The sequence below is a fragment of the Drosophila sulfurigaster genome, chromosome X (assembly GCF_023558435.1).
Source record: "Drosophila sulfurigaster albostrigata strain 15112-1811.04 chromosome X, ASM2355843v2, whole genome shotgun sequence".
In the NCBI taxonomy this organism is placed as follows: Eukaryota; Metazoa; Arthropoda; class Insecta; order Diptera; family Drosophilidae; genus Drosophila; species Drosophila sulfurigaster.
This window is the reverse complement of record NC_084885.1, coordinates 6,366,778-6,394,388: the sequence shown is the minus strand read 5'-3', so window position 1 is coordinate 6,394,388 and position 27,611 is coordinate 6,366,778. Positions and strand designations below refer to the sequence as shown.

The 27,611-nt window shown below is 39.3% G+C and overlaps 2 protein-coding genes across 3 annotated transcripts in view; one reads left to right on the top strand and one right to left on the bottom strand.

The window, feature by feature from the left end:
* LOC133847168 (chaoptin) overlaps positions 1–27,611 on the top strand; it is a 169,786-nt gene that overhangs the window by 85,964 nt on the left and 56,211 nt on the right. Inside the window, exon 3 of the mRNA XM_062281994.1 lies at positions 8,393–8,417. The gene's annotated coding sequence lies outside the window, so the exon portion shown is untranslated. The remainder of the gene's footprint in view (positions 1–8,392; positions 8,418–27,611) is intronic.
* LOC133847170 (protein folded gastrulation) overlaps positions 43–27,611 on the bottom strand; it is a 43,531-nt gene continuing 15,962 nt past the window's right edge. For both annotated transcript variants that reach the window (XM_062281996.1, XM_062281997.1), the window contains exons 3-4: positions 24,745–24,954; positions 43–4,078 (exon numbers count right to left, since the gene is read on the bottom strand). In XM_062281996.1, coding sequence (XP_062137980.1) covers positions 1,342–4,005 — 2,664 coding nt within the window. In that variant the 5' untranslated portion in view covers positions 4,006–4,078; positions 24,745–24,954 and the 3' untranslated portion in view covers positions 43–1,341. The remainder of the gene's footprint in view (positions 4,079–24,744; positions 24,955–27,611) is intronic.

Here is a 27,611-nt window from a genome sequence, read left to right as displayed (position 1 = left end):
ATGCCCAAGTTTTATCTTAATTAAATTATTGCATCAACTATTTTTGTTTTTCGTTTTGTATATTTTCATATTTTCGATTGTATTTTTTACGTTTTTTTTTTTGTTTGTTTGTTTTTGTTTTTAAATATTTTTGTTTCTCGTTTGTTTAAGACACCAACAAAAAAAATTTAGGTTTACAACTATTTACATGCATTACATTTAGTTTACAATAATATATATAAGTGTGTATATGTATGTGTGTGTGTTTAGCATAAATATTACGCTTAATAATAGTGTTGTTTATTATTTATACTCGTATATCTTTGAAAATGTTTCTTGAGCAGCAGCGCGACTCTTCTTCTTCTTTCGCTCTTCTTTCGTTTAAAAGATCATCAACAAATGGCCTTTTCACCTTGATATTTCTTTTTGATATATATATTTACACAGAGACAACTACAATGATGATTTACATTAAAAAAAAAGTAAATATTTATGTGTACAGAATATTTTGTTTGTTTGGAAAGGGGAGGAAGGGAAAGTAAACACAATTTGCAAATAGATTCATATCATAATAATTGTGCGTGGTTGTGTGGAGAGAGAGAGGGACTAAAAACTAGTTATAACTTTAGATAATCACAATTAAATATTGCTAAGGTATGCAACAGCGGCAATAGCAACAGCGACAGCAACAGCAGCCAGCAACCAGCAGTTGTTGTTGGCGATGCCCCACTTGAGCACAATCATATAAAACTATTGTACTCGTAAAAAGCGCACATGACAAAAAAAAACTATTAAAATTAAATCAACAACTTAAAAGATGCAGCAATCTGAATAACACGACGACGCAAAAAAAAATACATATATATTTATATATTTGTAATTATAATAATAATAATAATAATAATAATTGTTGAAACGGAATTGAGTTGACAGAGCAAAAAAAAAAAAATATAGAAACATATTTACATAAAGTATTACACAGAGAGAATGTTTAAAATTATAATTAAATAATTATGATTTAATTGTGTGGGGGAGAGTTTTAAAGGGGGGAGACGTTGGAGGTGGGTTGAAACATTTTATAGACGCCATTTGCAACTGATTAAAACAAACTTCAACATTGAAATTGAAACGTTGTTGCCGCCGGCATTATTAACGGCATTCGAGATGGCAACACGACACGACATGACACGACACGTCAACGACACTGACCACTGACCACTGCCCACTGTGCCTTGGTGCCCACTGTGCCTGATCAACTCCAGCGACTCTCGACATGGGCGAGAGCAGCTAAGAGATTGCCCTAGAAATGCATAAAGCTTATTTGCTGTCACACCTGCATCTGCATCTGCATCTGCAACACATCTAGCGACGCGACGGCAAAGTCGTTATTCTTGTTGCATCTTCTGCTGTGTTGCCAGCACGAAATGGTCGAAAGAAGCGCAACAACAACGAACGATCCTCGCCGTTCTCATCCACCTGACGATCGAGACGAACGCCAAAATTCGGCAGCCACCAGAATGGTGTATAAGCTGCAGTATTGCTGCTGTTGCCGCTTACTGTTGGTGTTGCTGGTGTTGCTGTTGGTGTCGGTGTGGTTGTTGTTGTTGTTGTTGTGGTTGTTGTACTGCTTTCGACTATGCTATCTATACGAATTATTTTACTATTTCTATTGCTACGATTTGTATTAATACTTAAATGTGATGTGGTTGCTGCTGCTGCTGTTGTTGTTGTTGCTGCTGTTGTTGTTGCCGCTGTTGTTGCTGTTGCTATTGAAGTGTCTGCAACACTGCTTTGTGCAGTTGTTGTTGCTGTTGCCGTTGCTGTTGCTGGTATTGTCTGTGCTGTCTCATCGGTTGTTGCTGCTGTTGTTGCCTCCGTTGAGCTCTGGCTCAGCATTGGCATTAACTTTGACCAAAATGTCGTGTTTTCTGTTGCTGCTGTTGCTGTAGTTGCTGCTGGTGTGCTGCTCGTTACTTCTGTGCTTTCCACACTCGTTGTTGTTGCTGCTGTAGTTGTGCTGCTGCGGCTGCTGCTGCTGTTTAACAACTGTTGCTGTTGCTGTTGCTGCTGTTGTCGCAGCTGCGATAATCGCCATTTGCCCTTAACCAGCTCATTTATAATGCTCAATTCTTGTTCGAAATTCATTTCGCCAGCCGCCTTCTCACTGTCGCCCTGCCCACCAATTGTATTTGTCATTAAATTGTCACTGGCTGCCATATAGTTCAGTTCATCCAAGTCGACAGCATCAGCGACAGTGTTGCTGCTGCTGCTGCTGCTGCTCGTTGCTGTTGCTGTTGCTGTTGAGCTGCTCGTCGTGCTGTCTGAATGCTGATAATAAAACCGGTCATCATCTTTCGCATTGCCATTGGCATCTTGATGTATGGCAGCAACTTCGCCTTCATCATCATCAGCAGCAGCAGCAGCAGCGGCAACAGTTGTTGTTGTTGTCACTGCTGCTGTGTCTGATGTTGTTGTTGCTGTTGCTGTCGCTGTTGCTTCGACTTCTGCTGCCGCTGTTGTTGTCGTTGTCGTGGCTGATGATGATTCTGCTATTGTTGTTGGCGTTGCTATTGTTGTAGCTGTTGCTGTTGTTGGTGTTGGTGTTGTTGTTGTCGTTGTTGTTGTGGTGGCGACAGTTGAGCTCAGCTGAACCGGTTGCACTTTCGATTTTTTCAACACAACTCGATTTTCGCCCTGTGCATCTAGCACTCCTTTTGCTGTTGCTGTTGCTGTTGTCGCAGATGTTGTTGCTGCTGTTGTGGGCGTCGCATCTGCAGTTGGTGCCATATCCGTGGCCGCCGATTCATCGGCATCGTCCAAATCGGCGCTCAGCAGCGGCGCAACACGACGATGACTGAACGGCGGCAACAGATCAACGCTGCTGCCGTAAGCTGTTGCTGGCAGCAGGGTGTCGACCTTCAGCAACTGCGCCAAGGCCTCCTCGCCATCATCCTCACTCGGTTGCACTCGTTCCTCATTCATTTGCAGCTCCTTTTCATTGTGTTGCTGCTGCTGCTGCTGCTGTTGTTGCTCATCGGCATCCGCATTGAGCATGGCTGTTGTTGACGATGTTGCCGATGTTGCTGCTGCTGTTGCTGTTGCTGTTGATGGTGCATCCGCCTTGGTCACCAGCTGTATGGAGGCCTTCTCATTCACTGGCAATCCCGCTGGCACCACAATCGCCTCAATGCTGCCAAAATCATCAATGTTGCTGCTGCTGCTGGGAGGCAGACTGATGCTCAACGTCGTGGTGCTGGGCAGAGCAACACTCGAGTCAGCCAGCAGATCATCCAGCTGGGTTGCAATGCGATTGCTCGTCTGTTGCACAGTGGCTGCTGTCGTTGTGGCTGTGGCTGTTGCTGTTGCAGTTGCTGCTGTTGTTGTCTCCGTTGTTGTCACTGATGTTGTGGTTGCTGTCGTCGCTGTGCTCTTGGCTGCCGTGTCCAGTGTCATGGGATACTTGTTCTCGAATATGTTGAATTTAAGCGGCGCATCTTCACTGGGCAACGCCTGATCCTCGGCAGCGCCATTTGGTTGCAGCGGCGGCAGCAATTGTCCCTTCTGCATGAGCGGGACATTGATGAACAGCTCGTCGCTGTCCTCGTCGCCATCGCCATCGCTGTCGCTGTAGTCATAGTCAAGATTGACGCTGGGCGCACTGCCACCGGGACTCAACTCGATGAGCAGCTCCTGCTTGATCAGATCGGTGGGATCGATGTTGATCTGGGGTATGCAACGATCGCCGAAGCGCTTGTGATCGGGCGGACAGTGGCGAAATGGGAGCGTGAATATCGATTTCGCCGTCACCTTCTTCTCCTTTTCGAGGGTGCGTTGATCGGGCGTCAAGCGTTGCCACTCCTCCCACGCCAGCAACTGGGCGTTGCCCTCGATGGGGCGCGATGTGATGGGCAGCGCCTCAACGCTTGCCAGCTGCATCTGCAGCGCAGTCAACGTCAACGTTAACGTCAGCGCCATCGCCAGCAGCATGCCGCTCGCTGTTGTTGTTGTTGTTGATCTCGTTGCCATGGCGGCGGCAGAACAATCCCTTGTGGCTGCAACGCCAATCCTTGGGCTCACTCTTTACTGCTCCGTGTGATCGCTGCAATCAAAAATGAAAATACAATTTGCGGATTAGTCAGGTACATTTTCTTTTCTTTTCTTTTCCTTTGTTTTCTTTTCTTTATCTTTTTGGATAGTTGATTCCCCCCCCAAGTTGTTGCTCCCTCGGGTTGGAGTTCTCTTTTGTGGCATAACAATACCGGTTTTGTTCATGCCACACACGCGAGTCACAGAGCGTGCCACAGTGGCACACATAAAGCAGCATTTGTCAACGCCAGACACCAAAGCCATTCATTCTCTGCTCTACTCTCTGCTCTCGACTTAGTTAGAAATCAATGAATTATTAGATGAGAAATTCTGCGTATAAAGTTTACCAAGAACTGCAAACAGTCTGCAGACTACAGTAGTCACTCGCTACATCAAATGGCCCTTACATAATGACTGCAGTGCAGTGAATTCAGTCTGAAGTTTATAGTTACTTGGAAGAAAAGCATAAAACAACAAGCTGATTGCCAAGTCTGTATCAAAATTCATAATAGGTAATAAGAAATTTATACCATTCACATACATTAATATAATTCTTAGCAACCCTAAGAAAAATTCCTGAATTTAGAAAGCAACGCTTGGTAAAATTAAATTCGAAATTAAGCAAGCAATCTTTAGTCTTAAATTTAAATTCCATTGTCACAATTTCCTACTCTCAAATTAATGAAATATAGAAATATTTAGCTATAATTTCGCTTCAAATATAGTTGAAGGTTTTTTTTGTCGTAAAGTAGCATCGACTCACAAAATAAAAACATTTATGTCAATTAATGTGCTTTAATAAATTAAAAACAATATTATACAACAATATATATAATATATTAAGTGTACGATTTGGCACAAAGGAAACGTTAAAGTTATGATGTTACTATTTCTAAGGTAATCAAATAAAATCCACCACAAATTATTTATTATAACCTAAAGATTAACTTGATTTTGATGTCGAATATTATAGATTACCTTTACAATATGTTTTACTCTTTCAATGTTTTATTATATTATAATGTTCTTATATAAAAACATCAAATTCAAAAGAATCTACATATTTTATATATGTATATTTTTATTTGCTATATTTTGACAACAAATTCCTAAACAAAAATGTGTTAAATACAAAACATTGTAAGTGCAGCTAATGAAAATGTAACACAAAAGTTGCAACAATGCTATTGAAATAACTTAACAAATGTATTTAATTAGCTGGATTATATGCTATTATATGTGCAGTTAATTAATATTGCAGTAAACATTTTTGTTTCAGTTATTTGAATGGCATTGTTGCCACTGTGCGCGCTGGCAGCGACGTCGCTGCTTTTGTTGTTGTCGCTGCACACAAAGATTGTGAACTTGGGCAGCGTTTTTAATGTTTTAATGGGTATATCGACGGTGCCACACACACACACACACACGCATGCACACGCACACACTGGCAGTCAAACAGAGAGCGAGGCACATGCATAACTCACATCAGTCATCGGTGTTGTCATAATCAACGGCAACAATAATAATAATAACAACAGGCACAACAACTGCATCAACTTGTTGCTGCCGCAGCAGCAGCCACGGCAGCAGCAGCCACATTCATTGTTGATGTTGCACTTGGCTTAAGCATACACAGACACACTCACACACACACGCACACACATCGTATACTCAGCAAGCACGCACAATGTTTATTTATAAAGAGAAGTGGGAGCGAGATGCAAAGAGAGGTGAAGTAAGGGGTAAAGCAGAAGACGACGACGACGAAGAAGAAGAAGAGGGCGATATATGTAGGTTATCTGCGGGTTCTTAGAATTTATGAGTTCAAGTGTGGCACATTGCAACCGCGACTTTTCCCATTGCTGTCTGTCTCTGTCCGTAACTGTTGCACTCAAGTTTATGGCTGCCACCGTTGTTGTTGTTGTTGCTGTTGTTGTCATTATTACTTGTTAATAGCTTTTTAGTGGGCCTGACTCGGCGTATCGGTCATAAAACTGGACAACGTCCCTTCCCTTCCCTTCCCTTCGTTAGTCTGCTCTGCTCTGCTTTTGCTTTTTGGGCTATGCGTGTTGAATGCGCGTGTGAATGTCAAGTACCTCAACCTACACTTACACTCACTCACACACTCACTCACTCACACACTCACTCACTCACACACTCACTCACAGAGGCAAACACACTCTGGCTGCTTGATAAGGTTAATGTCATAACGGTATTATATAAGACAATGACTTTGACACCCGCAGCATTTGAAGTGCTTCTCATAATGCAATTGGATCACAGCGGGGGGTAGGCAGTACACAAGGGGGGAAGGGGTGGCAATGAGTGCGAGCAAACGAATCAATTGCTACTGTATTTTTTAAATGCACTCGAATGTTTGTTCGTTGCTTCAAATTTTGAGAACTGAATCAAAGCAGTGCATTCAATGTAAAGTAAATCTTTATATAATATGAATGTTGAATTCGAATGTGAATGCATTCACGAATAGATTCACTTTGCCAATAGCTTAAATAATTGAGAGTGTTTTAAAGCAGTGCTTTCAAAGTAAAGTACATCTTTAGATGAATGTTTAGTTTGAATATGAATTTATTCGTGAATACATTCATGAATAGATTCACTTTGCCAATAGCTTAAATACTTAAGAGTGCATTAAAGCAGTGCTTTTAAAGTAAAGTAAATCTTTAGATTAATCTTGACTTTGAATTAAAATGTATTCATGAATACACTCATGAATAGATTCATTTTGCCAATGGCTTAAATAATTGAGAGTGTTTTGAAGCAGTGCTTTCAAAGTAAAGTAAATCTATAGATTAATGTTGACTTTGAATTAAAATGTATTCATGAATACACTCATGAATAGATTCACTTTGGCAATAACTAATATGCTTATTAGCGTATTCAGTTCGAGAAAATCTAAATACCAAATCACAATTTATTTTATAAAGGAGACTCAATCAAAGCACACTCATTGGCAATTGCGGCCACTCATGAGTGCATTCAAAAGCTAATCTCCAGCTGCTGCAAAGAGTGCATTATATAGTATATACATTTTTGTGGTTGGCATTTCAATTGACTGTCCATTCGTTCGTTCAGCTTCGATGTGGAGATATATCTTGACTATTTAATCTATATTTATGAAGCGAACGTCATCCATTTTGGATGCGAATCTGTGTGTGTGTGTGTATGTGTGAGTGTGTGAGTGTGGCTGACATGTGATGACTGCTGTTGCCTGTCGCTGTTCGTGTGTTAGTCTTCCTCTTCCTCCTGCACATCCAGTTCCTGTTCCTGTTCCGTTCTGTGCCCTGTCACGAGGCATCAACTGTTATTTCAGCGAATCAGCTGCAGCCCACCGCCCCGCCCCCGCTTCGCCCCCTTTGCTGTCTAGTCATGTGGTCAGTCACGAACAGACTTCTCTATATATCATCTTCTATGCGAAGCGAGCCACATCGAAAAATCTGGGACTAAACAGCTGAGTTCTGTATCTTTTGTTGGATGTATCTATGTATCTGTATCTTCTATCTTGTATCTGCTCATCTGTCAGTTGAGGCCGCTGACCGCCCCGCCCCGCCCCCATCAAAAAGATTGAAATCAACTTCACACGTCGCAAATTTTTAATTAAAAATCAGCAACTGATGTCAATTTGGGGCCACCAAACCAAACCAAAGCAAGCCAAACCAAACCAAACCAAACCAAACCCAACGTATGCGAGTGTCCAGCGTTGTTTGTTTGCTTTCCTCCTGTCGCTTTTTTCGTTTTTGATGTGCTTTGCTTGCTTTTTCGGACAACATTTGATGCCCTTTACGCGTGTGATCCAGAGACCAGAGACCAGAGACCTACGGCTAGGCGTGCTCGCTTGGGTGTTTGTACATACATAATTCCATGCCACACACATTGACATCCTGCTAATACATAACAGCAAACCAACAACAACAACAAAGAGAACAACATGTAGAGGACACGTAGCAATGCTCTCTGTTTCGTGCTCGCACGTATTCAATTCAATTCAATGATTCAATCCAATCCGGTATCCAACACAACACACCAGATCTAAGTGTGTGTGTGTGTGTGCGAATGTCCTGCTATTCATTTGCCATTTTTTACACATGTGTGTGTGTGTGTTGCCCGCGGAATGTATTCACATTCACATGCACAATCTCATGCTCATCTGCTCTGTGTGTTTGCCATAATCTCTGTCAGCACTCGGACATAAGGCTCAGGCTTCAGCTTCAGCTCCAACTCCGGCTCCGGTCATGTCGCTTAATGTTTTTTTGCACAATTTTCACACAACAATTTTTATAAATATTTCTCCTGCCTCTTTTATTTGCAGAACTCTTTCTCTCCGGCCACAAAAGGTGAGTAAATGAAATCAATGATTAAGCCAAATTAATCGCATTCAGCCAGCACTTTAACCAATTTAATACAGCTGCAAAATATTTACTCGTATTTACCAATTCGCATTCGCGAATAATTGTTATTATTATCGGCTGCAAGTGATAGCATTTTTATTCCGTAATTTAGAATTTAATGCGGACTGCTTAAGTCTTAAGGCTGTCACATAAATGCAATATTATTATGAAAAGTGCAATGAGACTGGCTGAATGTGACAATCCCAAAAGAAACTCTTTTTGTGCGCTGTCAAGTAAATACTTGTGGCTTAAATGAATTCCAAAGAACTTTTTGCACTGACTGCAATTGAATTCAAGCAAAACATTCTCTAAGCTGCAAGTCAATTAATTATCCATTGTGTGCTTATAATTTTATATGTATACGAAAACAAAAAAAAATGCTTTGTTTTATCTGCTATGCCAAAGCTGACAGCGTAATTAATTTTTATTTTTGTATGTGCCAAATGTCTAGAGATGAAAGCTAAGTAATTTTAGTTATCACCAAATATTGTCTTTCAGCAATCATTTTAAACGTTTTCAAATGAAAGCTAAGTTATCTTTTTTATTGAGCAATAATTTTAAGCGTTGCAAAGTCAAAATATTGACTCTGAGCAAAAAAAGGAATATTATTAAACGTTTTCAGATGAAAGCTAAATAATCTCTTTTTTTTACAATTAAAAAGTGTAAAGAACAGCGAAGCTCGTTCATAATTTAGTCACCATCAATTTATACATTTTTCATTTCGCTATTCAGCAATAAAATGTATTTTTTCAAAGCTTATTTGTAGAGGAAACAAAAGGGGAATTTGTAATATTCGACGTGAGTCTACGATAGGAACTAACATATTAGATTGGTCAATGGTTGCCGCAGCTCAATTGCATTATTAGTGAGATCATCGGCAACTAGCAAACCGTTTACTGTTAGCGATGAGAAATAGATAGATAGATAGATAAAGAGCGAGAGAGAGACCTCGAAATGAAACTGTTGGGCATTCAATTAGTCGGTGGCCAATGATCAAAGTAGTCCAATTAGCAGCAACAGCAACAGCCACAGCCACGGCAACAGCAACCCGTTGCAGTTGTTCTTGGTTGCTGTTGCTGTTGCTGCTGCTGGCATTAGAAGTGGCTTATTATGCATTCAGCGAGCCGCACACACAAAGATTAGACTGCGAGTGTGTCAATGTCTGGCCAAGAATTATACAATCGAGTCGCAGTCGAAACCAGATTCAATGTTGTTGCCTCCTCTTGCCTACGCACGTGTCTAGTTGTTGCTGTTGTTGCTCTAGGTGTATTGGCTGTAAGTAGTTCGAGCGACAACCAGTTTTTGGGCCTCAACAGTGTCGTAAAAATTGAAAATGCAAAACTGTCAGCTAAACAAATGAAACAACAATACTAAAAACAAACACAGCGAGGGAGAGAGAAGAATTGCTGCAACAACAACAACGACAACAACAGCAGCCAGAGAAGAGGCAATCAGAGTGAAGTGGTTCAGCAGGCAACTGGAACGCTTTTTGTGGTTTATTTATTGCCGATGCGGGCGGCACAGTTGCCATTCCCTCCCCTCTCCACCCCTCTCCTCTTAGCCACTCTTTCCGCCTCTGCTGCTGCCTTCACCTCAAGTGGTGTCATTTAGTTTTCATAGTCGTTTAACTGCTTTGCCAGCAGCAACAGCAACAGCAGCAGCAACAACAATCAGTCAGAGTCGAGTTTGCAGTGTTGATCAAGTTGGCCAAGCTGCCAAAAGGCGGCCCAGAGCCCAATGGTCAACTAGACGCCAAGTTGTTGTCGCCTGTTGTCGACGCTTTTGTTATTTTGTTATTGTTATTGCTGTTGCTGTTGCTGTTGTTGGCAACAGACTGGAGAACCGTTACAGTTCAGGGGAACTGTTAAAAACAGGCGACAAGCAACAAGCAACAAGCAACAACATGCAACCAACACCGGGGGAAAGTGAAGCTGGCAATGTTTTGGGCTCTATTTTTAGAGCTCGCTCTGTACTGTGTCAACTGCAATTATCGACAATGCTGATCGACAGGCATTAACTAAAAGTAACTCTTGGCAAAGGTAATCAAGCAATCCAAACCATGAGATCAGCACAAACTAAAAAGTATTATTATTAGCAGCTCAGGAAATACTCGCAGAATTAATTTGCACATAAATCAATCGATGTTGTTGTTTCTCTCCCTTTCAATATAAACAACAATTATTGAAGACTTGCATGCGCATTAACTAAATGCGAAAATCATTATAATTAATAAACAAAATACTCACACACACACACACACAACGATATATAATATATGGTATATGGTATGTATAAATAAATAAACGAGATAAGAACAAGTCAATTGGGCCAATTCATTGGACAGCGTTTGGGGGGCTGACATCATCATGATCCATCCACTCGCTGACAATTCCATTAAGAATTCCAGAGGGAAAACTGAGCAAAACTATCAACTTATCTAATAGTAGAAGACGAGCACGAGAATATCATATGATGAATATGAGCGAACAATCAAACAAACAAACAATCGACAACGTTTGTTCGCCAAGTGCAAATTGCACTCAGACAGGGAAAATTGAAAATTGCATCTAAATGAGGCATGATCTAAGACAAACATATATACATATATACATAACATAGTATAGCAACAAAATCTATATCTATAAGATGATATTCATTCAGTTGTGGCCTACGTGATGATCTTTGTATAAATTGAAAATTGAAAAATTCATAATTGATTTTTCCAAACAAATGCGCATTGCGTGTGAAAAACGCAATTACGATTCTCTCTCTCTCTCTCTCTATCTCTCTGTTTTCTCACTACTTCGATAACACTTTGATTTCTTCTTTTACCACGCAGCAGGTGGCGCAGCTCTATCGAACAAAAAGCAAAGAACTGTGGGGCGGAAAATCGTTTACAATTGCAAAACAAACAAGTGGAAAAAAGGCACTTGGAAAATGATCCGCCAAAATCGCGGGCAGACGTCGCTGTTGCTGTTGTTGTTGCTGTTGTTGTTGCTGTTGTTATTGAGTTATGGCCATTTTGGCAGCGAGGCGACTTTAGCCTGCTTTTTCCTCAATTTCGTTTTTGGGGCCAGCAACATTTGATTTGCTGACCAGCTGAATATTGTTTATGACACTTCGAACGAGGCGGGGGAGGAGTAGGAGGCGGAGGAAGAGGAGGAGGAGGAGCGTGGGCTCTGCTTTTTGGTGGGTGTGACGACTACTTACAGCAGACTGCCACTTGGCACTGAGCAGCAGACAGACAGAAGAGGGGAGTGGAAGGCAGAGCTTTAGCTCTGAAATGCGCACGCAGACGCGTGCCGAATTCATAAAAACGCATTCGAATCGATTTACATTTAGTCGCACTTAGGCCGGGCCAAAAGCCCGCCGCATGCGAAGCGAGGCACGAAAGTTGAGCTCTCAATTGAAATGAAAAGGCAACAACACAGAGCAAACAACAGCGCGAATTACCGCCAAGAACCAATCAAACAAAACAACCACAGAGGGACAGCATGAGAGAAATGTGGAGAAACGGAGCGAAGAGCGAGAGAGCGATAGAGTGAGTGAGTGAGTGAGTGAGAGAAAGAAGCGTCGAATTCGAAATGCTCTACTAACATTCCACACCGATATTATGTAAACCGATTAAGGTTGAATGCCCCAGCTTAAGCACTCCATTCATAATCCACTAACTATGCGAGCAGCTTATGCACTGCAACAAAATGTGGAGTAAGATAAAATCAAAAATATTAAATATTAAATGAGAACATATTTACACAGTGATCAGTACTCGTAATAATCGAGGATTTAAACAAATAATAATCTTAAAAATGTTTTGTATTTAATAAATTTGTTTTAAAGATGCACAAAATAATAAAGTATTCATGGTATGAACATTTCTAATAATACATAAAATTAAAGACATTTATGCACGAAAATAAAAATCATATTTGTGGCATGAAAATTTATAAAATTGCCCAAAGTTCAATAAAAATATTTATGTAGCATAGCAATTAAAGAAAATATGATTTGAATATCTATTTAAATGATCTCCTAACTAATTTCATAATTAATTATTTTTAAAAATATCGAAATATTTTAAGACGTATTTTATCGTATATTATATTTCATTTTTAAACTGAATTTGGATCCCATTTTGAGCTTATGTATATTCAATCTAAGTCCTTCCCGCTTCAAATTACTTTATATTTATAAATACTACACCGATTTTCGTCAGTGTATTTGAAATGCTCCCCGTGTGCTGTGCATTTGCATAAGATGTGATTAGAGACGAAACCAAAGATCGTGCGGCTAATTTGTTTAGCGCGCAACTAAGTCTGATATATAGACATATTTGGTATTTTGTCGGCAGGGGCAACGGGGAATTCAAAATGGAAAAAGGAATGAAGAATGAAGAATGGAAATGACTTAACTGGCGAGCATTATTTCCCAGCTACTGTTTTCCCCTTTAACCTTTATTTTTTTCCTGTTTTCTGTTACGTTTTGTGTCGAGTCATCGTCGATGGTTATTCCCAAATGCCTGGCGAAATGTAGGGGAACTTTTTTTTTTGTTTTTGGCAGTCACTGTGTTCATATTGTAATTGTTTCTGTTACTGTTTGCAGCACACACACACACACACTAACATACAGAGAGTCAGAAAAACGTTAAAATGTTGGTGGCATGAAATGTTGTTATTGTTATTGCGGCTGTTGATTGTTTTGCATGTGCTTTTCATTTTCGTTTTCGCCTCACTTCATTCACATTTACACATTCACAATGCCAAAGTGTGGCAGAACTTGAAGAGGTCATGGCTTGAGATGACCCACGGGGGCCCACTCCGCCCCTCGCCCCTCCACTCCACCACCTCCTTTAGAGCAAACGAAGAAGGAAGGAAAAGCGGAAAGCTGGCAGCCAGCCGCCAGTCATGGGAAATGTTGCTCAGCTGTTGCCCTCCCCCCTCCACCCCTCCGAACGCTCTGTGAGGCAGCCCAACAGGTTGCTTGTCCGTGAGAACCTGAAGCTTCCTCAACTTGCAACATGCCCCATACCACACGCTATCTCTCTCTCTCTCTTTCTCTTTCACTCTTTCACTGTGCCTGTCGAGCGTTCTTACTGCCTGAGTTTGCCTGAGTTTAGGCTATTGTACTTGCTCTGTTGTTGTATTTACAAAACACTCGTAAGACAACGTTTGTTTACCATTCAAAACCAAATGTGTATCTGTCTCTCTCTCTCTCTTTCTCTTATTCTTTAGTTCTGGATGTATCTTTTATTTTTAGTCTTCTTTTCGATAATTACTTTGCCATTTTTATATACAATTTCAATTTGCGCACTTTTGAATGAACAAGTGCGCAAAACTATTTTATTGACCCGCAACGCAATTTCAACGATCACCCAAAAACATAGAAACATAAAAAGATTTTCCACTTTTCTTCTGCGTTCACTTACTCGTTTATCTTTGCTGTTGTTGTTGTTGTTGTTGTGGTTGTTGTTGATGTGTGTGAAAGACCCCAAGGCGTTAGCCCCGACAGTGGCAGCAGCAGTTAAGTGTATCCAATTAGTGCAAGGTTTTTCTGTGGCTAACAAAATGTATCTCAATCTATTGGCTGCACTTGCCTCGCTTTGTACCTCTGTCTCTCTGGGGTTTGTTAAATTATAAACTCACAACTGGCATTGCCAAAAAAAATTCAAAAAAAAAAACATTACACAGCACGAAACACAGACACCACACATAAACAAAATTAAAAAGCGTTTCTTTTCTTTTAATTTGTTAAATAATTGTTTTTTGTTTCGTTTTTGATTTTTGTAATATATTTTTACAAGTGTTTTTCGGTTGGGTTTTTGGGCGCGTTGTACGACTTGTTTAGCTGGAGATCTGAATGCAGACTGAGTAGAAAATACACGAAATTTTCGTATCAACTAATAGACGTACAAATCGCCGAGAAGACGACGACGACGACGACGACGCTGACCGAACCAAAACATTCGCCGAGAGCAGCAAGAACTACACACAGAGAGCTGGAGAAAGAGCGAGCGAGCATGGAGAGAGAGAGAGAGAGAAAGATATCTGTTGAAGTAGAAAGAGCAGAGAACAAACGGACTAACTGAGCAGAGACAGACAGTCAGACAGACGGACAGACAGACAGTCAGACAGATAGATGAGCAGCCGGAAAAAAAGTAAAAGATAAACTTACGCAACGGCCAACAAGAAGCCGCTGCAACAGCAACAACAGCTGAGCTGTGTTGCAGGCAACAAGCGCAACAATTTATGGCCACAATATCGGCGATTATATATGAGATCGCATGGCATATTGAAAAGAAGCGACGAGAGACTGAGAAGAGCAGCCTGTTTCTGTTTTGTTGATTTGGCGGCAAATCATTGCCACTTGCAACAACGATCCTGCCACACACACACACACACACACGCTGAGTAGCAGATAAACAGATGCACAGAGAATGGGGCAACATCGAAATACAGACAGAGAGAGAGAGAGAGAGAGAGAGAGAGAGAGAGAGACAAGTGTGGAACGTGGATTGAACAGGTAGACAACGCACTTGTCACTTACCTGCGCAGTCATTGCAGCCTTGAGCCACAGTCGCAGCAACAATAACAACAGCAGTTTATTGTGCTAAATGTATCTGACAGATACAATTGTTACAGTTACGCACAGACAGAGAGCGAGAGAGGAAGAGAGACGCAGAGCGAGAGCTGAGCTGAGCTGGTGATAAGACCGAATACTCAAGTCTCAACTCTCACGTACGTGCCGCGTCCTTGCCTTTATTTGCTTAAGCGATCTGCAGCAACAGCAACCAAAGCAACAGCAACAGCAACCAAGCAGCAGCAGCTTATTATCGCTTGTTATCGCTGCAACAAGGTGAAATGTATCTGGGAGAAAAAGTATCTTTGGCTCTGCGTGTGCGTGTGCGTGTGCACTGCGAGTGATAATAACGCTGATAACAACGCAACGCAAAGATACCTTGATGCGATTATTTACCATGCGCTGCACTTGATCTCGCCAAGGCAATTGCCTGATAAGACAGTCAGCAATCAAGAAGCTCAGCACTCAGCAACCATCCTTGAGGAGAGGCTGCTGTAATAATATTTACTGAGCTTAAATCTGTCATATTTCTTTGACTTGTAATTACAGCACTGCAATTTATATAATTTCTTTATATTTTATAATGAAATAATTATATAAGTATGCAAAGAAATTCTTCAGAAACTTGGCTTAAGATATAAATTAAAAAACTGAGCTTTACGGATATAACAAAATCTTTAAATTCTCGACATATTTTGAATGTTGTACTATATAGATATACTAAATGTCTTATTTGGTATATTTATAGTATTTTGCGGTATATTAATTGTAAATATTTTTAATGTAATACCGCAATGTAATGCTGTATCAATATACCAAATGTAGCCTTCGGTATATATTTACTATTTTTGTGGTATATTAATTTGGTATATTTTAAAATTTATACCGCACAGGTTTGCTTAACTTGTTTTTATTAAAATCTTCGATATAAATCATAGAAAGACATCAATACCTTTTAAGAGTATTGAGAAGAAATGTTTACAGAGCATTAAAAAACTTCATAATGTCATCAAATTTTTTTTTTGTATATTTGTACTATATACTATATAATAAATAATATTATATTGTATATTGTAATATGTTAGTTATTATGTATTTATTATTACTATTATATTATTGAATACAATTTAACGAATACAATTTCTTCGGCTATCATTATCTATTAATCTATAACTTTACAACCTTTTGAAAAATCTTTCAATTTCTTCAATTTAAATCGTCACTCTCAATCTATAATGATAACAAAAATTTGTGCAATTCCTGACTTGCACTTTCAAAATTTATCGTTCGGCACTCATCAAGTCTTGCAATCATGAAGTATTCTCATTTTGATGGCAATTTATCGATAAACAAATAATCATTTTATTTTCTTACGCTCAACTTTTGTGCAAACAATTTGTTGTGTGTTTTTTGGCTTTTGTCTGTTTTTTTTTCTTTGCTTTGTTGTGAATGAAGATAATTGAGATAGAAAGTGAAATACTTGAACACGATCGCTTGGCTGTCAAACATGCTCACATCGTCTCAAGATGAAGCTCAACTAGCAGATAAAAAGTTGGTGATAGATAAAGGTGAACAAAAACTGACAAAACTGACAAATGTCATTCGGTTTTTCCGGCAAAAAGAAGAATTAATCTAGTCCGACGATAAGTACTTGGCGCGTTTTCGTGTTATCGCAGGGCAAACAAGTGTATCTCAGAGATACATTTGCGAAAATACCAAAACAAAAAGCAAAAGCGAACATGGTATAGGTCAGTAATTGTAATTGGTCAGGCGAGGCAAAAAGGGAGCGACAACAAGACGTGTGTGTATGTGACTTGAAGTAATCGATCCAATTCCGATTACAACAACACAGAAAAAATGAAAACGCTGCAACTGGAGAAGCGCGAAAGAAAGAAGAAGCTTTCGTTTGGCATTTCAGCAACACACAGCGAACTCGACGTGTTCTGCTCGCTGTTTGCAATTCAATTAACGCTGTCAATGTCAGACGCCGATGCCGCAGTCGCCGTCGACGTCGCCGTCGTTGTTGTGTTGTGGGTTTTTGTTATTGTTACTTTGCTTGCTGGCGGCAAGTGGCAAACGGCGGCAGTTGCAAGATCAGCAGACCAACAACCTGGCGACCAACAAACACAGCGACCGTGTTTGATGTGGCTGCTGCTGCTGTTGGTGTTGCTGCTGCTGCTGCACTGCATCGTCTATCTCTGGCTCGCTATCTCAAGCTGTATCTCAGTTTGGTTATATATCTACATCTCTCAGTGTTAACGTTTGTATCTTTTGTAGTTGTTGCTGTCGGCGGGCCTTATGATCGACGTTGCTGCTGCTGCTGCTGCTTTGGCTGCTGTTGCTGTTGCTGTTGGGTGTCTGTGGTTTATCAAAGTGTTAGACAGCTCGCGACTCCAGCTGCTGCTGTTGGCCATTGTCTGGCCAAATTCTAAAGATAGACAGACAGCACACAAAGCGCTGCACAAACAAGCATCAACAGCAGCAACATGACTAACAGCAGCAGCAGCAACAGAAGCAAGTGCATGTGAAACAAACTTTAACAGAAAGTGTGTGTGTGTGTGTGTGTTGGTCATGTGTACATGTGTGTGCTATTATTGTGGGCAGCTCACAAATGGATGGCGTCTAATTGCATTGCATGAACGGAGCGTGAGCAAGCTGCAACTCTGACGGTCGACAGTCCGACCGATAAGCATCGATAAGGTCGACTGGAGATACATCAATTTCGTTAGCCAGACGACAGACAGAGATAGCAGAAAGAGAGAGAGAGAGCGAGAGAGAGAGAGCGAGGGCTAGCGACACTTGAACTTGACGATAAGTTTTAGGCGTCAGCATTATGTTTTTTTTTTTGTTTTTGTTTTCTGGGGGCAACAACTCAAAAGGGGGCACGGGCTGAACTTAGTTTCCTCCCTCGCCATAAAAGTAGTTGTAGTATTTTTGGGGACAACAATTATTTGAGCTTAAGCTACTCGTATAATTCTATTTATAACAAAAACACATTTAACGACACTTCTCTTTGTTTTTATAACTCCCCGAGATACATTCCAATTGTGTGTGTGCCGGAACAGAGAGGCACTCGTAAAAAAAAAGCTGTGCCCCTTTTTTTCATACTTTTTATTCTCAAATTGAATTATATTCAAAATTCTGTAAAGGGCACGGAGAGAAGGGGGCGAACAGAGCAAACGACAAGCGACAAGCGACAGGCGACCATAAAATGCCAGACCAATTAGTAGATTTAGTAATCATAAAAAGCAAACAGACGCACACTCAAATTGATGTATGTATATAGTATAGTATACTGTAGTGTCAACTTTTGGCAACATGCGAACGGACAGCGACTTTTGCCGGAACTGGCGCAGCTCAATTTTTGTGAGTCCCTCCGCTCCCCCTTCCCCCGGATGGCCTTGGGGCCAAAACCCAACTGAAACCCAACTGAAAAACCCGCCTACACATCGGGCTTCCCGCTCTCCCTCTCTCTCTCTCTGTCTTTTCAACCTTCCGTCTGTGGATATTAGCCAACTAATTAAAATAAGCCGCGTTTGCGTTTGATGAAATGCATTTGCCAGCTATCGAAAATTAAATCAAATTCAATTTCAAATGCAATGTGCGTGTGCTGCGTTACGGTTTGCTTTGAATTCTCCATTTAGCGCGTTTTTGTCAATTGTATTTTATGTAATTTTCGCAACGCAAAGGGCCGCAAAATGCGCAAACAGCGTCAAACGGAGATTCGTGACCAGCCACAAGCAACAACAGCAACAACAACAACAACATCAATGAAATAAATAAATGGAAAAAAAGAGAAAACAATTGTTTATTATTTGCTGTTGTTGTTCACCCCAGCTCTGTGGCACATTTATTTATTTTATTTTATTTTTTTTTAAATTTTTTTTTCTTTACGCAAAATTCAAGGCCAAACCTTTATTTGTGCCATATTTGATTAGTACGTGCATGTGTTTTTGTCTCTCTCTCTCTCTCTCTCTCTCTCTTTTTTTTTTTGACTTGTGGTTGCTTTGTGGGCGGCATGTAATAATAGAAAATTGCCAAATTAACCGCTCAACTGTTGTATCGTGGGTGGGACGTGGTGTGAATCGATATTCAATTCAACGAAATAGTTTTTGTTCGCCCTCTCTCTCTCTCTCATACACTCTCTTTCGCTCTGTCTCTCACTCTTTTTTCTCTCTCTCTTACAGAAGAAGTATCTAACAGATTTCTATTTGCTTAGCTTGTGAAAGTAGCGCACCACAAATAAATTGATAGGGTGCTTCAAACGTCTTGAGTATTCTCTGAGTGGATAAGTGCTCAGACTTAAGATCAGAATGGGACAGCTGACAAATAAATTACATAGTACATAACATGTTTAACAGACGATACCATTTCAGAATTTAACAAGAAATTGTTGGGGTTATATATGAAATATATTAGGAAAATATATGGAATATTTATACTATTTTATAGTTTGATTATACTGAAATGCAAATAATAGAACAATTTACTAAGTCAGTACTCTCTTTGCTGTATAACTCAATGTAGTATTAAATACTAGATTTAATATGAACAACTAAGAAAGCTACATCCGAGAGTGCTCGACTGTGAGATACCCGTACTCTTTTTCAGTATTCTCTTTGCTGTATAATTCAATGTAGTAGTAAATACTAGATTTAATATGAACAACTAAGAAAGCTACATCCGAGAGTGCTCGACTGTGAGATACCCGGTACTCTTTTTCAGTATTCTCTTTGCTGTATAATTCAATGTAGTAGTAAATACTAGATTTAATATGAACAACTAAGAAAGCTACATCCGAGAGTGCTCGACTGTGAGATACCCGGTACTCTTTTTCAGTATTCTCTGTGCTGTATAACTCAATGTAGTATTAAATACTAGATTTAATATGAACAACTAAGAAAGCTACATCCGAGAGTGCTCGACTGTGAGATACCCGGTACTCTTTTTCAGTATTCTCTTTGCTGTATAACTCAATGTAGTAGTAAATACTAGATTTAATATGAACAACTAAGAAAGCTACATCCGAGAGTGCTCGACTGTGAGATACCCGGTACTCTTTTTCAGTATTCTCTGTGCTGTATAACTCAATGTAGTATTAAATACTAGATTTAATATGAACAACTAAGAAAGCTACACCCGAGAGTGCTCGACTGTGAGATACCTGGTACTCTTTTTCAGTACTCTCTTTGCTGTATAACTCAATGTAGTATTAAATACTAGATTTAATATGAACACCTAAGAAAGCTACATCCGAGAGTGCTCGACTGTGAGATACCCGGTACTCTTTTTCAGTAAAACCATATTCTAAAAATATATTGAACAATTTTGAAATATACCGATGGCTATATTTGGTATATCGATGCAGAACTACAAATAAAAATACTAAAACATACCGATGGCTATATTTGGTATATCGTTATAGTTCTACATTCAAAATATACCATTGAGTAACAAATATACCAAATAATATTCGAAACATTTATTTCATATATAATATGTACATATTATATATCATTCATTTACATTTGAAATCGATTTTTATTTTAGAATTTTATGAGTGTACACATTTTTGAACATGAAAACTATTACAAGAATTGTAGAGCTTGATTGCAATTTTCTTGCAACTGAAAATATTTATTCTCAAATTACATATATTTTTGTTTTCAGCAATTTACAAAACACATTTTGCATGCAGATATTGGAATGTTTGCGATTACAAATGTTATTCAATGCAAATGAAATTACAAATTTTACAAATATTTTATGCATTACCAACAAAAAAAAAACAGATAAATATAAAAAACATAAAACTATATGATAATTTGGAATGTGCCGAGGGTTCTTTTTTATGGGTAAATCATGTTTTGGTTTGCATGAAATGAAATTGATTATAATTTCATAAATAAATCATTAAAATGCCAAATAATTCGCAAAAATAAAATTTGGGTTAATTGTGGCAATTTCGAATGGTGGCCATAAAAACACTTTGCATTTGCAGTAGTAAAAAATGAAGGAGAAATGTTTGCAGTTTGCAGTTTGTTGCAACAAGAGCAACAAACAATCAGAGATCCGTATAGATATGCTGTTTTGGGCTTAGTGCAACTGCAACAAAAATGTGGCAATTGCGGTTGCATTTAAAGCTTCCCATTTGGGCCTCAATTTTCATTGCGGCTTATGCAACACACATTTTGCAAATGAATTGTTCGGCAAATCAATTTGCATATTGCGCGACACATTTTGCGGCCACTCGTTGGGTGGAGAGAAGCGAAAGAGACAGAAGAGGAGAGGAGGAAGCCTCCCCCACACAAACACACACACACACTTGTACAATGAAACGACGATTTACAAAATATTTTTGTGTTCACACTCAATTAATGCCAATTGACTGCAAAATTGCAAACACCTTTGACACGTTTTCATTTTGCCATGTGAAGCAAATGGAAATGTGCAGCCAAAGCAAATGCAAATGGGAATGGGAATGGAGAATGGCGAGCAGACTTTTTCTCTCTCTCTCTCTCTTTTAGACTATTTCTCCTTCCCTTTCTCTCCCTCCTCAATTTGCTGTTGGCACATTTGGCAGGATGACACTCGCTGTATTTGTGTTTAGTTAGTTCAAAGCCGTTGTTGTTGTTGTTGCTGCTGTTGGAATTTAAAGTAAATCAATAAATAAATTGTCACATGCAATATGCATGAGCTCAGAGAGACAGACAGACAGACAGACAGACAGGGAGCAACAAAAATATATCAATAACACAGCAACAACAACCGCAGGAAATTATTGGCATTTTGAACGCAATTGAACTTTTACGCATAAATTTAGTCGCAACAAATTCGAAGAAATAAAATATAAATAAATACATACATATGTATGTATGTATGTATGTAGGCATTTACTCGTAGGCAAACTTCAACGCTCAATTAAATTAAATGCAACTGTTTAATTGATAAATAATTGCTATTATTATTATTATTATTGCATCGAGTGACTTCCAAATGGCCACAAGCTCTCTCTCTTTTGTCTGTCCACTTCTGTTTGCTCTTCAGAATGCCAATAACTGCTCACTTCGAGACAAAATCGAATCAATTTCCAAAGATGCTCAATTTATGTTTCATTCTGATTTGAAGTGATTGCAAATTAGGCGAAATTCTATTGCACAATTTGTGTAAATATTACAACGAATTACGTTGCTATGCGAAGTATTCTCTTCGAGTCACGATCAAGCCAAGTTCATGATAAGCACGCCACATACCCTGTAAACTGGGTATGCATGACTAAACTGGGTATGCCAAACAACAAGCATAAAAAAAATACTTTTGAAACTCCTCTGTTTAATTTACATAATTTTGTGAAATATGCAAACTAATATTTTTCCACTCCACACTCGTAACTATTTAATTGAATCATCGTTTGTATTCCACACACAATTACACCAGTTTGTGCAAAACTATAATTTTTTTTTGTAGAAAAGTTTTGCACACTCATTTAGCAATGAAAAATGAAACATTTTAATTAAACTGAAAGCAAATTTTGTGTTACACTTGCGGAAGCGAAAAAAAAACAAGTTCATATCAAATTAATTGCAAAATATTTCGAAAGGTAATTAGCAAGTTTTTTTGCCAGAGCTGGCAACCCTGGCAGCGAGCGAAAATATGGCAACCTTTGCACACGTTGACAACCCTATTACACAGCACACAGCTGTAGGCTCTTATTTCACAGCAAATTTCATAACAACAACAACAAAATTGACTCACTTCCGCTTAGATCACGAGCATAGCAAACTATTTATATACTCTCTCCAGATTATTTATAGTGAAATACAGTATGTAGAATATGTTTGTTACACATCTGACGCAGTCTCGATCTGTTGATCTCTTTCTTTCTCGCTCTTTCGCTGATATGATCGCACTTGAGCTCAAGCCAACTCATTTATGCATTTATGCAGATGCCACATGATGACTACCAGATATACGTACATATATATATATATCTGTATATATCTGTATATATCTGTTTGTATTTACATATGTAAGCACGGTCTGTATGCTGGCATTCTGTGCTGATTTCGAGAGATTTGCAATGCAAGCAGCGCCAACTGTTTTTTGCTCAGGGGCAACATGACTAAAGAAGATTGGCTCAAGGGGGGGTTGATCGTGGGGGGAAGAGGCTGAGGGGATACCCAAAGCTGGTGGCAAGTGCGTCAACGATCTGTGATTTCTTTTTTTGTTTTTTGTTTACTTCGTAGTATTCTGTTATATATTTTAATTCTTTTCTTCTCCCACTTCTTACGTTGTTTTTTTAGTCCCTCTCTGGTACATTCGATGCCTCTGTTTCTTTCTCTTCCCCCCTCCGGTTCTTTCCCCCCATGGTCAAGTTATCTGCGACCATTTGGTTGCCTCGCTATCGCTTCCGGGTGCGTTCCACCGCCAACGCCAATGCCAGAGCCGAAGTCTCAGTCGAAGTCTCAGTCAAAGTCGCAGTCGAAGTCTCCGTCTCAGCACTGAAATTGAAGACGCATTCGGGGGGGGGCGGAGAGAATCGCAATCGAAATCGCTGGCTGAAGGTGGCAAATGCTTTGTTTTAGGTGCGGGAATTAGGCATGCAGCCCTGGTAAATGCAATTAAATGCAAATTGCGACCCCCTGCGATGCGATAAGCTTCATTTTGTTCGTTAGCTCGCGATCAGTTGGTCGATCAGTCAATCGATCGATCGTTGCTTACTTCGTTGGTTGATTAACCCCGTTTGCCGGTAATTTCGACAGCTCGGCTCGATTTAAAATTCATTGTGTGTTTTCATTCCGAGCTGCGCTCCTTCATCTTCTTCTCGTTGTTGTTGCTGTTGTTGTAAGCGATTTTATTTTAATTAAAATTATGTCAACGCAATTGAAATGTTATTGAACCAATTTAACAACAGCGACTTCATTAATTTGGATTTTGTAATTTTTATTCAATGCACAGCGCCAAGAACAACAACAACAACAACATTAATAGCAACAGCAGCAACAACAAGTTGCGATAGCAACAACGACAATATTGCCAATATTTATGCTCAGCAATTTTTTTTTATTACGATTTTTCGATGCGCGCATTCGCGTAATTTATGGCAATTGTGATAAAGAAACAGCCGCGTCGTGGAAAAGTGCTGCCTGGAAAACTGGGAAATGCATTTCCAGCAAAAAGCGTAAAACGAACGTAAGGCAGACGCCTGGGGCGAGGGGTTGGGGGAGGGGAGGGACAGTGAAAAGGGCAGCGCGTAAACAGTTGTGTTTAATCAACTAAAACATCAGCGCGAAAAAAGCCACAACAAACAAAACGAAAAAAAATCGAAAATAAAGCAACGCGTTAAAGAATAAAACAAAATTAAATGAAATTCAATCAAAATGGGAAGTTTGCCCATTCGCAATCAGCGAACAGCGAACAGCTAACACCTCCCTCTCGCTTCTCGCTTCCCGCTCCCCGCTCTCCAGAAAGTCGAATGTCGGCAAAATATTTATGCAATTTATGGGCTCGAAAATTATCAGCAGAAAATGCGCGAAAACAACAAATTAACAAAAATCAAAATTATTTATGTGCTACAGTCGAACAACGCTACATTGAACCTATCAATTTACACATTTCATTTTTGCATGTATGCAGTTCGTTGCAGCGCTGCTTTACTGTACCACTTTTTTTGTTTGATTGTAATGCGTGTACTCACCCCAATGCAGGCGACATAAATGTCACGAACGACACAACAAAAAAAAAAAAAAGACTTGGAAAACAGGAATAACAAATGCAACGCCAACAGTTTTGCTCCTCCCTGGACAGGATGTGGGTGCGCCCTGTAACCAGCTCCAAACTCCCAGTTCCCGATTCCCGATTCCCTTTTTGCTTCCCTGCTCGCTGTCAGTTCTCAGCTGCGGGATCGCTGTAATAACAAAAGGGAGAGAAATTAATGGTTTATTTGCAAATATTGGATTAATCAAACGATAAATGTCGACTGAGATTTAGCAACTTTTAAAGCTGCTAAAAGCTCAATAAAGTAAACACTTTAACTAATAACTAATATACGATTTCAGCACAACAATTAAGTTAGCATTGATATATCAAATTTTGGAAATACTTTTTCTGGTCATCTCTCAGCATTAAGCTTCTTTTAATTTTCCCTGCTAAACATTAAAGTAATAAATAGCTTTCAAGAATGTTTCTGCAGCTCATATCTACTATTTAGTATATCATTTTAAAAGTATAGCTTATCGATTTCTACTCATTTTGAAAAAACTTTATAGGTCATAAACGCCTGTTTTTTAAGGAACCTTTAAGCTTGTTTTCTTTTCCCTCATTCAATATACGAATTATCCTTTTAAAGCTGCATAAAGCTCATCGTGTTTGAATTATAAACGTGTAACTTAAAGTTAATTACATAATTTTTAAGGCAATTCTTAAACTTTGTTATTATCAATTGCTAAGAAGTTTTAAGCTTTCAACATAAGATTAATCCTTGATCTAACTTACAAAATGATGCCTTTCAATTGCAAATTCTTCTAGCACTTTCAAATTTCGAATAGTCTCAAAACATGGTTTAGTTATTTGTTTTTAGGAGAGATTAAACTATTCGAGTTGTTCTATTTCTTCCTGTTTTCTCAAGATTAAAGCGAAGAATTGGTTAATGTGTGCCCCGAAATGATGTTGAAAGCGCAAAAAGTGAATTTATTGTTGCTATTACTTGCTGATAGGAATGGAAGTTTTTTTTTTAGTTTTTTTTGTTTGTGGAGAGGAAGCGTGTGGGCGTTATGTGTGGCGTCTATCGGTTGTGTTTATGACCTTGATATAGAATGATTCCATAAGACTTAGTTTCATTTTGCTTTACATCAAATTTAACACAACAAATTCCGACAGCGATTAAAGTTGTTTTGTGTTTTAAGCTGGTTATCAGCTTGTTTTTCCACTGAAAGTGCGCTTGCCTTTAAGTGAGGAGGCGAAAGAATTCATCATGAGGCCAAATGTTTTTTAGGCATCTTTGCGCACTGGCATACGGTACGTATACGTAATGGCATTGAATGTAACAAATCCAGTTATTTGTTGAATTTGACAGTTTAATTCTACGCCTCGATGAGCGTTTGCCCCCCAAATCGATATCTGAACCCGATTCAATGCTCAATCCTCAACCCTCTTTCTCTTTTTTTCCCACCCACACACTCACTCTCTCTCTTTCTCTCTCTCTCGCACTCTTTCTGTCCCTTCTTGGAGCAATATTTTGTGTCTATTTCAATCTGTGATGTGCGTTTGCTTTATTTGGATTCGGTTGATTTGGAAATCAAACAGGTTTTGCCATTCAAGTTGACATTCAATTTTCGGCCCGCTGCCAAGGAACTTTATTTTTTTTTTCCCTTCTAAGCGTATGTGTGTGCTCCTTTTGTGTGTGTGTGTGTGTGTGTGTGTGTGTTTGTTGGGTCCTTCATGAGGGTGCCCCAAACAAACAGAGCTGCAATCAATTTGCTTCTTTTGTTGTCTGTTATTGCTAAAACATGAAACAATAAAAGTAAAATTTGCATTCAGGCGAGAAATTTCTATGACGCCTATGAGTGGACACCAGATTTTCAGGTTCTCCCTATTGTCGGGGAATGGGCAAGAGGCGTGCGGGGAAGGGTTACAGCTGTGGGCCAAATTGGTGAAAACTTGTACAAAAGGCAAACAGACGGCGACGAATGGCGAGTGGCGAACGACGAACGGCGCTATAAAAACAGCAAAGCGCAAATCAAGAAAGATAATAAAAATTGAGCAATAAAAAGCCAAAAAAAAAAAAATTTATATGAAAAAAAAACACGGCGACAACAACAATAACGGGCCGCAAGCTAAAAATGCCGTCAAGTGCCAAAAACACGTTTAAATGTCAAAATGTAACTCCCCAGACAACTGAAGCAACGGCAGCGGCAGCAACCGCAACAACAGCAACAACAACAACAACAGCTACAACAACAACTGCAACAGCTGCAGTCGCTGAGGCGCCGCATAAGAAAAAAAAAAATCAAATTAGCGCCAAGCAATGTCGCCTCTGCCAACGTCGACGTCAACGTCGCTGTCGCTGTTGCTGTCGCTGTCGACGCCGCTGTTGCTGACAGCTTCCACTTCCAGACTTTTGCAATAATCTTTCAGTTTTGTCGTCTTCTTATTAATTTTTTGGCATTTTTTTCGCCATACTCTTTCGAAGCGAGCATCGCAATTATCAGCAGCATTATGCAACAAATTTAAAGAGGAAAAAAAGGTTTTAAAAAACACTTTCGATTTGCATAGAACACTGCATAAATTAGGTAGAACAGGATGGCAAACTAAAAATATATCTAATGAATAATGAAAAAACAAAACTTGATTTAGAGTGTATCGAAATAATAAATTTATTTCGCGTAATACTTTTAATTTCAATCGCTTTCATAACTCTGAATCTTTAAAGTGTATAAAATCTTTGTTACTTCGTAGAGAGCTCTTTTTACTTGATTTCTTTTTGTTGCCGTTGCGATCTCCCTTGCAGTGTTTTTGTTTTTTTTTACTTTTTATTGCTGTTCATAATTTGCGCTTATGCAAAAA